The sequence below is a fragment of the Dendronephthya gigantea genome, unplaced genomic scaffold, assembly GCF_004324835.1.
Source record: "Dendronephthya gigantea isolate DGI-Jeju-01 unplaced genomic scaffold, DenGig_1.0 000173F, whole genome shotgun sequence".
Lineage (NCBI taxonomy): Eukaryota > Metazoa > Cnidaria > Anthozoa > Malacalcyonacea > Nephtheidae > Dendronephthya > Dendronephthya gigantea.
Window position 1 is genome coordinate 98,709 of NW_021163183.1, and position 16,421 is coordinate 115,129.

The 16,421-nt window shown below is 36.5% G+C and overlaps 4 protein-coding genes across 4 annotated transcripts; 2 read left to right on the top strand and 2 right to left on the bottom strand.

The window, feature by feature from the left end:
- Positions 1 to 507: 507 nt before the first annotated feature.
- On the bottom strand, positions 508 to 3,440 carry LOC114538066. Its single transcript, XM_028559190.1, has 8 exons — positions 2,979 to 3,440; positions 2,319 to 2,886; positions 2,159 to 2,253; positions 1,754 to 1,913; positions 1,620 to 1,683; positions 1,282 to 1,544; positions 1,032 to 1,218; positions 508 to 870 (listed from the first exon to the last, which is right to left on the bottom strand). The coding sequence occupies exons 2-8, from the start codon at positions 2,871 to 2,873 to the stop codon at positions 785 to 787; spliced, it is 1,410 nt and encodes a 469-aa protein (XP_028414991.1). The 5' UTR covers positions 2,874 to 2,886; positions 2,979 to 3,440; the 3' UTR covers positions 508 to 784.
- A 402-nt stretch (positions 3,441 to 3,842) lies between these two features.
- LOC114538060 (hyphally regulated cell wall protein 1-like) lies at positions 3,843 to 5,981 on the top strand. The gene is made up of 2 exons (XM_028559183.1): positions 3,843 to 4,334; positions 4,540 to 5,981. Exons 1-2 carry the CDS (start codon positions 4,061 to 4,063, stop codon positions 5,979 to 5,981), a joined length of 1,716 nt encoding a protein of 571 aa, XP_028414984.1. The 5' UTR covers positions 3,843 to 4,060.
- Positions 5,982 to 6,121: 140 nt separating this feature from the next.
- LOC114538074 (pre-mRNA-splicing factor SLU7-like) lies at positions 6,122 to 13,650 on the bottom strand. Its single transcript, XM_028559198.1, has 20 exons — positions 13,528 to 13,650; positions 13,179 to 13,241; positions 10,341 to 10,428; positions 10,080 to 10,157; positions 9,811 to 9,911; positions 9,669 to 9,732; positions 9,520 to 9,588; positions 9,295 to 9,380; positions 8,657 to 8,702; positions 8,462 to 8,556; positions 8,321 to 8,391; positions 7,981 to 8,120; positions 7,822 to 7,878; positions 7,686 to 7,728; positions 7,536 to 7,597; positions 7,332 to 7,439; positions 7,112 to 7,174; positions 6,907 to 6,999; positions 6,740 to 6,810; positions 6,122 to 6,581 (listed from the first exon to the last, which is right to left on the bottom strand). The coding sequence occupies exons 1-20, from the start codon at positions 13,647 to 13,649 to the stop codon at positions 6,473 to 6,475; spliced, it is 1,629 nt and encodes a 542-aa protein (XP_028414999.1). The 5' UTR covers position 13,650; the 3' UTR covers positions 6,122 to 6,472.
- Positions 13,651 to 13,982: 332 nt separating this feature from the next.
- Positions 13,983 to 16,388, top strand: LOC114538053 (VIP36-like protein). Its single transcript, XM_028559179.1, has 8 exons — positions 13,983 to 14,154; positions 14,570 to 14,685; positions 14,769 to 14,883; positions 14,972 to 15,054; positions 15,153 to 15,248; positions 15,384 to 15,570; positions 15,691 to 15,816; positions 15,943 to 16,388. Exons 1-8 carry the CDS (start codon positions 14,004 to 14,006, stop codon positions 16,098 to 16,100), a joined length of 1,032 nt encoding a protein of 343 aa, XP_028414980.1. The 5' UTR covers positions 13,983 to 14,003; the 3' UTR covers positions 16,101 to 16,388.
- The last annotated feature ends 33 nt before the right edge of the window (positions 16,389 to 16,421 follow it).

Below are 16,421 nucleotides of genomic sequence, written 5' to 3' on the forward strand. Positions count from 1 at the left end.
GGAAACTCGACTGTAATCTAAACAGACAAATTGCGTGCAAATCTTCGCCCTTTTTTAGTAAAAAACTCCCCAGAATCATAGGCGGCCCAGAACTGATCTCGCTGAATTCGCGCGACGCTCATGTTGTCTGAGCAGTCTTATATTATGACTAATATAAGTATTATGACTAATATAAGACTGTTCAGACAACATGAGCGTCGCGCGAGGTCAGCGAGATCAGTTCTGGGCTACCTATGCCAGAATATAGTCATTTGCGTTTCGCATTTAATATATTCTGACATCATCTGATGGAATTCCCCATCAAAACATAAACAGGAAGGAATTAGTCTTAATATGACGTAATATTTATTTATAATATTCCACGCTCAACTGGAGTAATGATAATGAGGTTAAATGAGGTTTATCATCTCATTATCTATTGTTTAAATGCATTCAACGCGCCAAAAATGTGATGCATGAACTGAACTAGACCTATAAGCAAAAATCTGCAAGACAAGCATCGATTAACCTTGTTCAGTTTTCAAATTTTTATTTCGAAGCAAGATATAAACAATTTCTGAATGCTTTCGTAGGAAAAATAAATGCATGTAATATTTTACCAAACTTTACCCCTACGTCCCCTATACGATAGACACGACTAAGCGAAACTTGAAAGCAGCAATTTATCCCAAAATGTCTATTCCGTATGGACTGATTGTCACTACAGCCTAGTTCAACTATCAAAGCGATAAAACAGCCTCGTCTTTACACAGAAGATGGCGCGAATGTTTGAAGAAGCTCCTTCTCAACAAAGTGTTGTTGCGTTGTAATTATTGTAATGCAACACAGGTAGAACTCGCTCAACAGGAAAAGATTTCTCCTCTTTGAACTCTATAAAACGAATAACGAATGATTCATCTTGAAAGCTCAACTGTGATGACCAATCCATTACAACTTTGGAAACTGAATCTAATATTAAAACTCGTTAACACAACACCAAAATTTTCTTTTTAATTTTGAATGTTATTTAGGCGAACGAAGATGAACCTCACCTACACTTCCTTTGTATTTAAAATGTTGCCATATATCCCAAGCGATCCCAATGCATGTGAGGATGCCTATGAGACCAAGAGTGTAATAGATTAACTTCGAAATGTTGCCTTGACTTAAAAGTGAGCTCACTTCCTCGTCTTCCATTGTAGTTGTGAAGAAATCGCCAAATGTATTATCTCGGTCCATCTGAAATAAAAAATATGAAAATTTACCGACTGTTTGGTTAAGGAGTCGCACAAGCGAGGCTACCTCTTTTCGTTTCAAGGTAATCTGACTTCTCAAACATCTCAAAAACATCTTGTCAGCTTTATTAAATGTTTCTGGATCAATCGCAAGAACCATTCCGATCTGAAATGGCGACTTGAAAACCTTCACCATGGCATAATCTTTCAATGTGTCCTTATATTCTTCGTTACGTGATAACATGGCGAAAAACTTGTAATCTGGAAACAACAGACGGTCCACGTTTTTCCTTTTCAATTCTTCGATCATCTGACCTAAACTTAGGTAATCTGAAAAGGGAAATATATCAATATAAGTAAGGATTATCATGTGATATGAAAAGACATATGATGCTGGTTACTTACTTTTCACTTGACCAGCCAAGTTAAGCTGTTTTTCAACAAAATCTTTACTGAAAAGGACGCCAACCTGGAATTACGAAAACATACATAAGAAAGGCGAGTTATATTTTCGTGGGTCGCAAGTCATCATACTCTACCTTCCTTCCTTTCATTGAGGCATAGTCTGTTTTTACAAGACTTCGATCAAGTATGGTCGTTACGTTTGCCGTGAATAATGAAAGTAAAACGGCGGATATCATCACCCATATCACAGCTACAATGCGAGCAGGAAAACTCTTTGGCGTTTTGTCACCATAACTATATGGAAGAGTGACAATATAATTGATATCGTTATAAGGCGTGGTTTTATAGAAGAGGTAAAGTGCACTGCACAGGGAAGTAAGCAGAAGAATTACCAATTGGCACAAACGAGAGATTTTTCTTGACAAGTTTGCAAATCCTAGGGTTAGGTCGCGTTTTGGAAGAACACGTTTCCAAGAACACCTTCCTGACCGGCTTGTCCAGGTAAAATTTCTCGTATGTGCTTTGGTTAAAATGCTCACCCAACAGTCGTCATTGTGACGATGCTCCACCAAAAACCATCAAACATTCCAACGACAAATGGAGCTCGGAAATCCTTGGCATTTTTCCAGTGATCCTGAAAAAAAACAACTAAATTGATACTTACTATATGTACACAAAGATTTCTGAATGCCTACCTACCGTTACCCAGCCGAATATTCCAAACAGCCATGATAAGACTAACATTGAAATCAACGCCAATCCAGATGAATTTACTATCTGCATAATAGCATCCATATGTTTGTTTTCTATTACATGAGGTTTGTACATAACAGCGGCTTGTCCTTGCGACTGCTTCAACCTCACGAAACTCAACTCATAATCATAAACATGTTTCACATCTTCCTTGGCAAATTCTGGAAAGTAGAACTCGTAGGGACGCGGTCGTGTCGTCGTTTGAACAAGATTTCTCATTACCAACTCATCTGTGTCTAAATTCGTTACGTTTTTGAACACGAAGGTAACGTTCATTTTTGGACAACATTTTGGGACGACGGTGTTGATAATTTTGACAAACATTCCTCCCTGGTATAAATTGTTGTTTCCAAATTCATTTCCAAGGTAAAATTGGTAATAGTCACGGTAGTGAATGATAACTTTGGTTATATTGCTACAAATGTCTGGAGACAGCTCTGAGACAGAGCTGCTTGCGAGTCCAAATGATAATGTCACAAAAAAAGGCGAAAATCCAATCATTCGGTAAGAATTGCTTCAAGGATAGAAAAACAATAGAGTGAGATAAAATTGTTAAATTTCTCAATTGCTAATTCTTTTATATTTGAATTATGATTGATAATAATCCTGTTCTCATTTGCCTACGACGCCATAAACCAATCAGGATAGAAAGGAGATTAATTGTTCCTAGTCTGGCTGACCGTCGAAGTTCACTTGAATTGGTTCTTTGGTGATTTCTTGTTTTTTTCCCCTTCAGTTAAGGCTAGCAATAGTTCAAACGTTATTCGACATATCACTGATGACTGGTCAACAAAAATATTCTCAATGCTCATGAATGCGCGCATGGACCTGTTCATCATATTGCGATGACAAGTGAGATATTCTGTCATATGTGATGACTTCATAGCGAACCAGTCAGTATTCACACCAATATCCAACTGAGAAACTTGTGCAAGAACATCTGCTGTTGGCACATGAGTTCTGCAACGATTCTTTTCGTTTTCTATCAACAGATTAGAAACCGATGAAGTGAAAGTAAATTTTTCACCACGCAAGTAGAATAACTCATCCCTGAGTTCACGATGCGTCAGGAAAAAGCAAATTTTAGGCGTAAAATAGACAAAATGGGGCAATATCAGGCAGTCTGATATTAAAAACGCGCAGCTGTAAAGCTCCTTAGCTCTGCGGAGTTAAAAAAAGGAATGAAATTGCCTCAGTGTCAAAAAACGAAACAAAATTTTCAATATATTCAAATCAGTATTTGTGGAGGAGTAAGTTGGAAATTGCCCTGAATATTTATTAAAAGTTAAAACTGTTGATGCGTATAAAGACTACAGTCTTCCTCGCTGTACGATGTGAATCATGGAAACTCGACTGTAATCTAAACAGACAAATTGCGTGCAAATCTTCGCCCTTTTTTAGTAAAAAACTCCCCAGAATCTAGTCATTTGCGTTTCGCATTTAATATATTCTGACGTCATCTGAGGGAGTTCCCCATCAGAAACATAAACAGGAAGGAATTAGTCTTAATATGGCGTAATATTTATTTCGAATGGTCATACTTTCCAAAATATCTCGGTCGTTCACTTCCTGAGAAAGCTTTTAACCTAAATATCACACCCACATTTGATTTGTGCAAAGGTAGTCTAAATTGCTGAAGCTGATTTCACTGCGATCAAGTGTTGAAAAATCTAAAACATCTCGGGAAAATGTTGGAGAACGAACGACTCATAATTCGGCAATTCAGTGCTGTTTTGCGGGATCATGTCTTTCCAAACGAAGTACTTCCTTATTTACTTTGCTTAACAGATGATGATTGTGATCAGATAAGAGCTAAACAACGCATGGAAGGCCCAAGGGAAGCCGTTTCGATTTTGTTAGACAGGCTAAAGAGAAGAGATGGATCTTTCAAGCAGTTTTTAACAGCTCTCGAGCAAACAGGATGTGGACACGTGAAAACAAAGCTGGAAAATGCTTTGAGAGGTTTGTCTCGCTTATCAGTTTAATTATTGATGTACTACCTAAATGTAGTATACGATACCGTATTAAGAAATCAGTGTATTTGGAAATTTCTCTATTTGGAAACACAACAAACATGGTCTTGTCAACATACCTGCTTTCAGTGCTTTCTACCAGTTACACCAGAAGTTGATATTCTTGAAATTCTTAACAGATATTTTTTTGCTAGATCAAACACGGCCAGAAACCCAACCCACCACTGTGACGCCAGAGACATCAAGTTCACCGTCTGATCTTCTCAAAACTCCAACAACCGAGACGACCAGTCCTTTCTCTGAGAGCTTACCAAAGACTAAGAAACGAATAACATTAGACCCTCCCAAAAAATCCAATGACAAATCCAAACCAAATAGAAAGAATAAAACACCAAAAGAGAATACAACAAGTCCAACAAGTTCAAAGACATGCACAAATACACCAAAAAAGAAATCCAGTCCAACCACTTCCAAATTAATTCCAACCTCTAAAAATAGCAAGAAACCTAAATCACCTGAAATGCCAAGTTTGAATCCAGTAAAGGTAACCTCAGCTGCAAACTCCATCTGTAATCAAGCGTCAAGAAGAGCGGATCAAACCAAAAATTCCAATGCACCATCGGAAACAAGCATTGATGAAAGTACAGCAACACTATACGACACATTTATTTGTTACGCTCAGGAAAATTGCGATGTTGCAACTGAACTGAGACAATTCCTTAAAACTGAATTTAATCTCCAAGTTTGTATTGACTTTGTGGACTTCATTCCTGGCGTGGCTATAACTGATAACATCTGCGAGAGTATTTCCTCAAGTGCAAGCATTATTTTTCTACTTTCACCCTATTTTCTTAAGAAGCATTTGGCCACCTGGGAGTTAAAAAATGCAGTCTATTATTGCAAATCAAAAAGTAACAAATGTAAGAAAATTATTCCAGCAATGCTTGAAGAATGTGCTCTGCCTAAAGAGTTGGAACTGTACACAGCTATTAAAATGGAAAGTTCTGAATCTAATGAGGAATTTTGGAGAAAATTAGCAACTGCTGTTGTGGATGGCAATGGTCAGGTAGATGAAAAAAATGAAGATATTGGTGATGATGTAGATATTGATGGTGATGATAAAGATGTCAATGATGGTACTGATGATGGTACTGATGATGGTAATCATGATGGTACTGATGATGGTACAGATGATGGTACTGATGATGGTAATCATGATGGTACTGATGATGGTACTGATGATGGTAATCATGATGGTACTGATGATGGTACTGATGATGGTGTGATTATTGATGGTGGTATTGATCATAGTACAGATGATGAGATTATTGGTGATGAGAATGCTTGTAATGAAAGTGATGAGGCCAGTGGTGGTGACACAGGTAGATGTGAAGATGCGGATAATAGTTATAATTCGGTTGTTGATGGTGCTGAAGGTGATTGTAATGAAACTCCAGTTAATGATGCTGATGACAATGATGATGATACTGATGATGTTTCCGATGATGTCGATTATAATGGTGATAATATAACCAATGATGGAAAAACAAGTGATGATATGGACAGTAATGATGACAAAACTAAGATAAAACCTGTTAATAGTCAAGACAATGTTAAGAGTCTACAGTCTCTGTAATAATCAACAATGATAATGAACTGCTAATGTCCCATTCCAACCATCTGTCCCAGTTTAGACTATGTTGTCCTGTTTTCCGTAATATGTTGAGAGTTGTTATGTTTTCAATTTTGATATGGCTAATAGTACTTAAATTAATAAACATTAATAAATTTCGTTTGCTTCAAAAGTATTGAATACGTATTTATCCAATGGAAGTTCGAATCTGTAGTAAATCATCTTCAAACAATTCGGGCCTTGTCTGAGAATACTAAAAATTATTTTCATAGGTCTTGAAATGGTTAATATCTCAGTTGTGTGTCTTTGCTTTTCAAAGTTTGAAAGATGTGAATTAACAGTTCCTATGTTAATTGCACAGTTATTTATCCCTGAAGTGATTAGAGCTTAATAACTGAGTATGCAGGGTCCATTTTAAAACTATTTTGGGTTCAAAACATGGTCAGATATGTACAGGGCTTTATACATGTTTTTTTACATATCTTTGAATTGTGTTATCTTGAAAAACTGTTCATTGGATCTTCAGTGTTGTGCCTTTTGATTTTGTACGCTTCTAGTTCTTCAGGTGTGACTTCGTGGTAGTCTCGTTTCAGAGAGTTATATGTGAAAAATGTCAAGAAAAAATAATGCATGATTGAATTAGTCAAAGTGATTGTAAAACGAAAATCACAATGTGTATTGCTTTGTTTTTGTACCTATCATACAACTTTTCATCATACAACTTTATTCGCTGGAAATAAACACAATTTAGTAAAGGATATGATCGTTTTCGCTCGTCCATTTGAAGCAATTTATTTGCGTGTTGTTGCTGTTTTTCCTCTTCTTTCAAAGCCTGGGAAACGGCAAAAAAAATATCCGAAATGATCAATATCTAATGCTGCTTAACACTACTGAAGCAATAGATATGGAAGAAACGAGAAATTGACACCTTTTTAAGCTTGTCTTTGTCAAGTTCGTCTGGATTTTCCCGCTTCTCTTTACTCTTATCTTTCTTGTTTTTCTTTCGTTTCTCATCGTGAAGCTGAGAAAAAAGTAGAAATTATTTCATACGTGCCGTAGAAAGATGGAAGAAAGACGCTCTATGACTTTTTGTTTTTATCAAAAACAGTTGTCTTGTAATGGATTTTTGGTACCTCAACTAAAGACTTCTCCTCTCGTCCGCCATCATCATTCTGCTCGATCGCTGGAAGTCCTTGCTGAAGATATAAATAAAATACACTCAAAATAAGAGCGAGAAGAGCGTTGATGCATGTGCTTATACGCAAATCGAGTACCAGAGCAAAACTATACACACGCATTAATTGTTTCACAATGTAGTAACAATTTACGCAATAAACAACTGAAGAAACTCACAGAATAAGCGTGTTTCCCAGCATCACCAGTACAATACGAGCCCCTCAAAAGAGAATGACAACAGCCATAACCCCATTTTCCATCGATCCAATACGAGCCCCAGACACTCTAAAATCATTCATTTGTATCAAGATTTAACGTGAAAAATGAATACGACATCTTGAACAACTCAACAAGTTGAAAGATGAGAAAAGGTAATCGTACCGTATGATTGTTCACGTGGACATCTTCTTCGTACTTTGATTTCTGGATGGCTTTTTCCTGACCTGGGCAAAGTTAGGAAGATATTCACAACTATTGTACACTCAAGGAATTACGCAGGTATAAATGACCATTATTGCAGGGGAGTTATACCTTTAACAACTTCACCCGTTCTTGAATATTCAACGTAATTTTCCTGTTTAAAAAAGATGCAGAATATTTGTGGGCACGACAATCTTAAGACTGCAGTTGAAATTGTTCACGAAGCTATCCTGCTGGAAACACTCACAGTTTGTGCAAACAGCAATTCTTTTGGTGGCGCATTCAGATGTTCTTCACCTCCATACTGAAAATAAAAGTCATCTCATTATATTTATGAAAGCGACCATTTTATTACATAACTTTCTTCATCAAATGGATTGAGTATGGTAGGATATTAGTCTGTTACCTTCTCCAGAACTCCACCTTTCAAATCTTGTTTGAAATCTTCTTTCTTAACCTTATACTCACGATGTAAGAGTTCTAACTTGGTCGGATCTGCTTGGAGATGGACGTCTGTTCCTTTCTCATAGGCTTCCCATGCGAACACTAAAATCATTTCACCAAAAAAATAAGACATTCCTTTAGATACTCGTTTTAGAATACTACCTACACTGGACCCCCACGTTTGAGATATCTTTCTCAGGTAGTTCAGACACAAACTACGACAGGTATTGTAGAATACTACCTACACTGATCTACCGAGTTTGATATTAAAGATTTAGCAAACATTTTAATTGATAGCTTACATTGCGTATTCGCCATTTTCCTAGTATCGCCCGAATACCGAACAAAGTTATCGCCTTGATACGTGACGTCTCTAAACATCAACATTTTTAAGATTAACATCATCGCAAAACAAAGTCAGTTATCAGAGAATGAAGACTTACTTTCCCGCAATATCTTTCAGACCAAATGGATTTGATCTCATTGACCTGGTTTTCGGATCGTAATACGCTGAATTTGGGTCCAAATTATACAAATACTGCAATAGAAAACAAGCATTGCCGCTCATGAAAACCTATTCAATGTTTTCAACAACAGCTAGAGAATGGTACATTAATCAACTTTGGCTATTCACTCACCTTGGCTGTATCTTCTCTGATACGTAAATTTCTCACAGTTGTCCGTCTACAGAACAAAATTTGAAGAGCTCCAGACATGTAAGCAGTAAACTATCTATTCTGGTGCATGTTAAACCTGGTTATTACTTATTAGTATACACCCGACTATCGTCTATTACAAATCCTACATTCTGATTGGCTACTCAACCATCGTCTATTCGTGATAGTGCACGTTTGGGAAAAATTCGCTCGCGCGACCGTATAAAATTGCATTAATTAAATTATTTTTCGGTGTAATTTTGCGGTGTATCGATTATTTCCTCGAAATTAATATATCTATGTACAGGGTGTATACTAAAACAATTAGACAACTCGCCTTCGTTGCCTATGAGCGGATAGTAAACTCAGGCTTCGCCTTCGTTGACTATTCGCTCATAGACAACTCGGACTCGTTGTCTAATTGTTAAATGGTAAGTGTTATAGAATGTTACCACGTATTTGCAGTTACCAATGTTTGATGTCAGTACAGAACACAAGGTAAGAATTACATTCAGACTATTTCATATCAGTTAAAATGCCTTGTTCACGACAATTACGACGAGATGGAAGCCAGAGCAACGTCTCTCTTCAGTGATGCGATATAATTAACATCTTATTACCTCTTGCTGTCAAATTTCTGTCCTGGTATAATGACGTCGTCAGCGTATTTGTCTTCGTCTTCCTCGTCATCATCGCTCAACTTTTCCTGAACGAACAAACGATTTCTTATCGAAAATTGAAAGGATAATCGCCTAGCTTAGGTTCCGAATGTCCCTGAAAACCTTTGAAACGTTAAAATGTTGCTAGCTCACGGTTAACTCCAGCCAATCATAAACAATAAATACCTTTTCCTCAATTTTCTTTCCATCCATCAGATCTTGATGCAGTTTATCAGATTTCAGTTGTTGCTTAGCCTAAATAAAACAAATATTTTTACTCCAAGCAAGGTGTTTACATGCACCAGAGTCGCTTTCCTCCCAATATCATCTCTTACCATTTCCATCTTCTGATATTCCTCAAGCACTCTTTGATGTTCCTCAGGATCATATCCGACCCACCTTAAGATAAAATTATTTTAGATTGTTGAGAAAGTGAAGGCATTTCGTTAGAGGTTGGTGAAAACAGGTTAAACTGACCGATCTCTTTTTCCGTCGTAATCAAAGTTCAACTGGTCTGGAAGATGTTCATCTGGTTTAATATCCTCCCCAGTAAACCTCGCTCCAACACGCCGAGGCCGCTAAATAGAAATACATTTGTTTTCTGCGAATAGATTCATAGGACAAAGGAAATAGATCCAAACTAAAGCGGAACTATATCTTAGCATAGCCTAGCAATGCAATGGAAATAGAACAGGCTTTTTTATACCTCGAAATGAACTAAAGCTTTTAATAACAGCTTGACAAACCTCTAAACAATCTTTCTTTTTATGAGTCATTGCACCGCAGTTTTCACACGCTCCTTTGCGATATTTTATTGCAGCCGTCTAATATGAATGAAGAATAATTATTTAGGACATTTCCGAAAGAATGTGTCTTGGGTAAAAGCCATTATTTCCCCTCATACATCGCAATCTTTGACACTCCTTTTTTCGTTTTCCCATCATTAGCAAGCGTACATTTGATGAAACTTAAGACTGGCAAGAATGCAAGATAAATGTATGCACCACCTCCTTTACTCCTCGTTTGTACGAGGCGTCTATCTGTGCAAATCTTTCTTGCTTCTCCTCCTGCGGTCTCTGATGTTTGAGAGTTGGTCTATAAGGAAAATAACTATTCATAACTATTTAAATATCAAACCAAAAGAAAACAAACCGATACTAGAAAACGATTTAAAATGAATGAAAATATCGAGTTGTTTTTGCGACTTGACGAGACAGAAGTTTTGTTGGTGTGTTCCGCTGGCGAAACACACCAACAAAACTTCTGAAAAAAAAAAAAAAAAAAAAAAGAAACATGTGCCAACCATGTTGCATGATGTTGCAACAAAATGTTGCGGCCGTTTAACCAAGGCTTGAAGTGTTTTGTTATATAGGAACAAAAACAAATTAAAAAAAAACCCACTTTACTTTGTTATTGCAAGAAGCGGGCAACAATTTTTCACTTTTTTCCCTGGCGGCACAGTGCTGGCGGGAAATATTGCATTTATTTAAAGTCATGTGACTACGAATGAACCAATCACATTTAAAATACACAGCACCGATATAATAATAAGCTTTATGTTTCGCTACTACAACTACAAGGAATTCACGTTATAATTTATAAATCATCTTCCACTAAAACCAGGTTACGAACAATCTTGGGGTCGTCCTGTGAGTATCGCAACATTGATCCTTTTAGACGGCAAAACGACTCACGTATTATTCATATACATCCAGGAATTTCTTCCCGTAAGTCTGAGAGATAGAATTGATTGTAACCTGTATCCCATCATGATAGGGCTAAAACTTTTTATCATTGTTTTTAGTTTTTTCTACAACTCGACCATATTTACAAAACCGAGAAACCTCTTAACGAAAACATCAAGTTCTTTGTTGAGGTCAGTATCAGCATAGACACGCAGCCCAGAAATGTTTTTGTTCTTGTGCTAGCATTTCAAAAGCCGTTTTATCGTTAGTGTCATACAGAAATTTATCTTATTTTTCTACAGCGTTTATTCACTGATGTACCCAGCTGATGAACGCTCAGTTCAAACACTAATAGCCAAACTACTCAGGGTCAGTGTACTTAATACATCATATTCATATATATATTCACCTTTTTGGCTTTTAGTTGTGAAAATAAATCTCAATTTCTTATATACATTTACTGTTCTACATGATCTCAATTTCTCATTGAAAACTGTTTCAAATGTTTTAGATCCTGAACAACAACTGTCAGCAACCCTGGATGGTAAGCTATTATGCTGTTCTTACTGCAGATCTGAACAAAAAAAAGCCATTGTAATTATGACACCACAGTAATATAGGAAGCCATTTCAGCCTGAAACACAGCTGAGTTTAAATTAAATGACTCTCTTTTGATGCATTTCTGGAGTTCATAAAAAAAAAACTTTTCACACCATACAGAAATCTGTGGATCAAATCATTTGTGTTATGGTCCAAAACCTACAAATTTAAGCGTTTTCAACAAGTCTCATTTGAACAAGTGAAAGAATGCACTGTATTCATAAAATTTTTACTTATTATTGCAGCCAGCTACACGTCAGCCTCAAACAACATCAGAGGCAAACTATAATTCAGTACACCCACGCTTCCCTATGCGCTGTAGACACAGCAGACGAGGGAATAAAAGATCGAAACCATATCACCACCGTAAAGGGCGTTGTTCGGCAAAACCAACAGCCGAACACCCCAGCAAAGAAAATACAGGCCCATGGAACAACAGCCAAGGAACAACAGGCTTTTGGAACACTTGCACCAAACACCCCAGCAAAGAAAATACAGGCCCATGGAACAACAGCCAAGGAACAACAGGCTTTTGGAACACCTGCAGCCAACAAAATACAGACCCTTGGAAAACCCACCCAAAACCCAATTGGTGCCCAGCATCCAAGCCATTAGTTGACGTGTCACAGAAAAACAGGAGTCGCAAAGAGAGGAACAGGAGACAAAAGAGGCGTGGCTATCGACCATATAATGCAAATAGAAAAACATGGTTAAAAACTTAATGATGATAGAAATTCAATAATTTTACACTTAATAAGTACTTTTAATAATTTTAATATTTTATAGAATGAAGATTATATAAATATATGTATGTTGTATCACTTAAAAATTCTCAGTTTTGCTTTATTGAATTTACCTAAATGACGTTTATTGGATCACAGGAAAAGTGGTCCTGAAACTAAACTAGCAAGATCTTAAATGCAAGTCCTCTTGTAAAAATTAAGGCCAAGCTATTGGTATTCCAGATGATTGTAATCTAGTTTGGTTTTGTCATGATTTACCTGACCTTTGAGTCATGATTTACCTGACCTTTGAGTCATGTTTGAAGACAAAAAAAACTGTTGCCTTTTCTGCCTAAATTGCAGCTTCCCCCTGAGTCGCAATAACAACAGTGAGGGTAAATAATTTAGGATGAAACCATAGAATCATATGGAATAGGAGGACAGAAATGACCCTGGCCAAATCCAAGAATTTGTGACATTGAATTTTAATTCAAGAATTACTTTGATACCAAACTCAAATCTAATGACATTTCTAGATTATACGACGTATAGTCTCAGATTGCTCAAAATAAATTGCATAGCATATTTGTATCCCACAAATCAAAGTGTACTAGTTTAGTAACAATTAAGGCTCAACCCCCCACAACAGCTTCTCTTATTAAAGCAGTTGAACAAATAGTTCTGTTGCATTATTGTATATTTCATCAAACACAGCAAAGACAGTAAAAATCATGGATATATTGTGCATTTTAGAAGAGAACTTGGAACTAAATATGTATCATGCATGTATGGGTACACCAATTAAGTTTCACAAGGTTTATTATGACTTGTTACATACCCTGTGGTTCCATAATACCAAGGGGCATCTGAAATATATTGAGGAATGTGTGGATTGATGTCTCTGAAAAAGCAAAAAGAAATAAGCATTTCGTTATCTACACCTTGAAAACACAAATATATCTTTAATTCATATGTAAAATGTAGTAGAACATGTTTGATTTCGTTCATGATTTGTAGGGAGGAAAAAGGTTATTGATTGGAGGATTTAATCACTGATGATTCTTTGATAAACTATCCCATTTAAAACCCAAAGCACAGACCTACATTTTTACATTCTCAACTCTCAGTGTTCATAGCTTGAAAAGTGTACAAAACAGCTTTGAAAGACTTGAAAAGTTTTCACATACTTTCCTGTTTCATCCTGCAAGGCTGGAGCAGTTCCTGCTTTCCTGGCTTCTTCCAATTCTTTTTCTTTTTTCCAATCTGTGCGAGTCATTTTTTGTTGCGAAGTTGCTGCTGAGAGCGCCATCTTGGATGTAGAACAACAAACTCCCCCCCCTGAATCCTCACATCAAAACAAACTGGCAAACTTTTGCTTTTTAAAATCAATTTAAAAGCAATTTAAAAAAGATTATAACATTGAAATCGCAAGGAACCCAGCAGAACATTAATTTTATTTAGGAATATATAATCTCAAGGATTTAATTCATGTATTTCGAATATACAATCGAATATACTGGACATGGTAATAAAACAATTAGATTTAGGATTAAGATTTACTCTATTACGACCTAATCTTAACCCAAATCCTAATCTAATCCGGCCTGATATTCCTCTCGCTCCAACCCGCAAGCCCGTGAAAACCCGACAATAATAATTCAATATGGCGAGACAAGACGTAGTTCATATCTTCTTCAATAACGTTGTATTTCTAGTAATTTTCTTTACAAATATTAGCTTTATATATGGAATTGAGCTTGCAAGTTCCAATGGTTACGTGAGGCGCGAGCATTCTCTTACTAAACCCTTTCAAGGTAAAAATAATGCAGCATACAGTTTGGGTAGACAGGGTAGTTTTTAGACCTTTCGAAAATGTCATCCCGTGATTTTGTTATGATAACTTTGTAAATAAAGAATTGAATAATCGTGTCAGCAAACTGCAGGGTTGAGCTGGACAAAATGTTCAAAAAAGCTACTCAAATAATTTACAAGTTTACCGATCGTAGACACGCAGTTTATTTTAATACTGATCTGATAAATGATTATGGAATTATGCTGATTTTGCTCAAAAAATTACGTACATCTGATCTCAAATTATCCATGGTAAACCATGCTACCTTGCAGTGCCTGTTGTTAAACAATTAATTAGCAGGAAATATGTCCAAATATTCCCCTAATTAATGTGTCATTCTCTTGTTTGAATTGACCTGACCTGATGTGTTGTTTTAGCTGGTACCATAGGTCTACAGTTTTGGGATTTTGGAGGAAGTACGTTGATTACAAATAATTATATAAGATTAACAGAGGATCATCAAAGTCAAAAAGGCTACCTTTGGAATTCTTTGGTAAGTGAACATACTTTCAACATCAAAAATATGATATGTTGTACCAAAATTAGTTTTCTGATTTTTTACTTCCTCACTTTCAGCCAGTTACTGCTCGCGACTGGGAGATCCATCTTCATTTTTCTATCCATGGTTCTGGGGATACATTATATGGGGATGGCTTTGCTTTCTTTTATGCTAAAGACAAGATGGAGATGGGTAAATTTATATAGTACATCAAACCACATCAAATATATTCCTAAACCATTGGGTTTGAACTTTGAATAAAGTATTGGAATATGTTTAGGTAATGTTTTTGGTAGCAGGAATTTCTTCTCTGGTCTGGGCATATTCTTTGATACCTACAGTAATGAAAATGGTGAACATGCTGTAAGTTGGAGCTTTTTCATTTTCTTTTCTGATCAATTCTCAATTTCAGTTTTGAAACAGGAAGCATTTTAACAAAAGTGTTTGCTCTCTTATTTCAGCATGATCACCCGTACATCTCGGCAATGGTCAATAATGGAACCATCAACTATGATCATGACCGAGATGGTACTCACTCTCAAATTGAAGGCTGCTCGGTTGGTAATCTTGAGGATTTCCTTTACCATGTCCTGTGTCTTGAGAAACACAAGTCTTTTACCATTGAAATAGGTTCTTTACCCCAGTTAATAGACCTACACTTCTGACTAAAATATATCTAAAATTTCAACCAGGCACCATTTCGAAATGTTGAGGTGGAAACGTACGCGTTAATCCAGTATCTGGGAAGCAAGGAAACTCTGACGGTCATGACAGACGTGGACAACGAGGGTGATTGGAAACATTGTTTCCAAGTTTCTGGCATTCGTCTTCCAACGTCGTATTATATTGGTCTGAGCGCTGCCACTGGAGATCTCGCAGGTTCGTTTGCCATTTGTAGAGTTCAAATACACTCGTGAAAATCTTGTCAGGAAAAGTTCTTGTCGAACGAAAGCTTATTAACAAGTTGTGATTGAATATCGATTACGTCTAATCTTTCAGATAATCATGATATAACTGGTTTAAAATTCTACGAGTTAGAAGTTGAGAAGGACGAACAAACGGTTCGAAGTAAAATCCACACAGATGATATTGTTCCATTTGCTGCTTCTGCTGAGGCGCAGAGAGGTTTGTAGAACACAATATACTTGTTCATTATGGTAGTGGTACATTGTAGGATACACACTGTAGTACATTGTGGTACATAATGATACATTATGGTACATTAATCTTACCTAAAACGTACTTTCACAGAGCGTGTTGAAGATCCAACAAAAGGAAGTTTCTCGCCAAAAGTTACCAAAGTCTTCACTTGGCTTTTCTGGTTAGCTCTTTTTGCTGTCGTCCTCTGCGCTATCGGACTGTTTGTTTATAAAAAGCAACAGGAAGCTGCTAGAAAACGATTCTTTTAGAGATCACTGAAGTTGGAGAGAAAATACAGCTGAAAATGACAGGCAGAACCTTCATTGCCTCGCTCAATGTTCTGACAATTGCTGATTTAAATACTAACTTTATCATGTAAATTCTCATTTTTACACAATGTTATTTTGTAAGAAGCAATCGCCTTTAAAACAGCATCGTTGGGCTTGATTCACTCAATAGTGTTTGAAGATTATTTTTAAAAAACGTGAAGCACTATGTAATGTAAATGTTTGTCAATTTGGCTTAATAAAATTCACAATATAATGGTATAGTTCTCTATGATATGAAGTTACCCATTGCTCGACGATGTG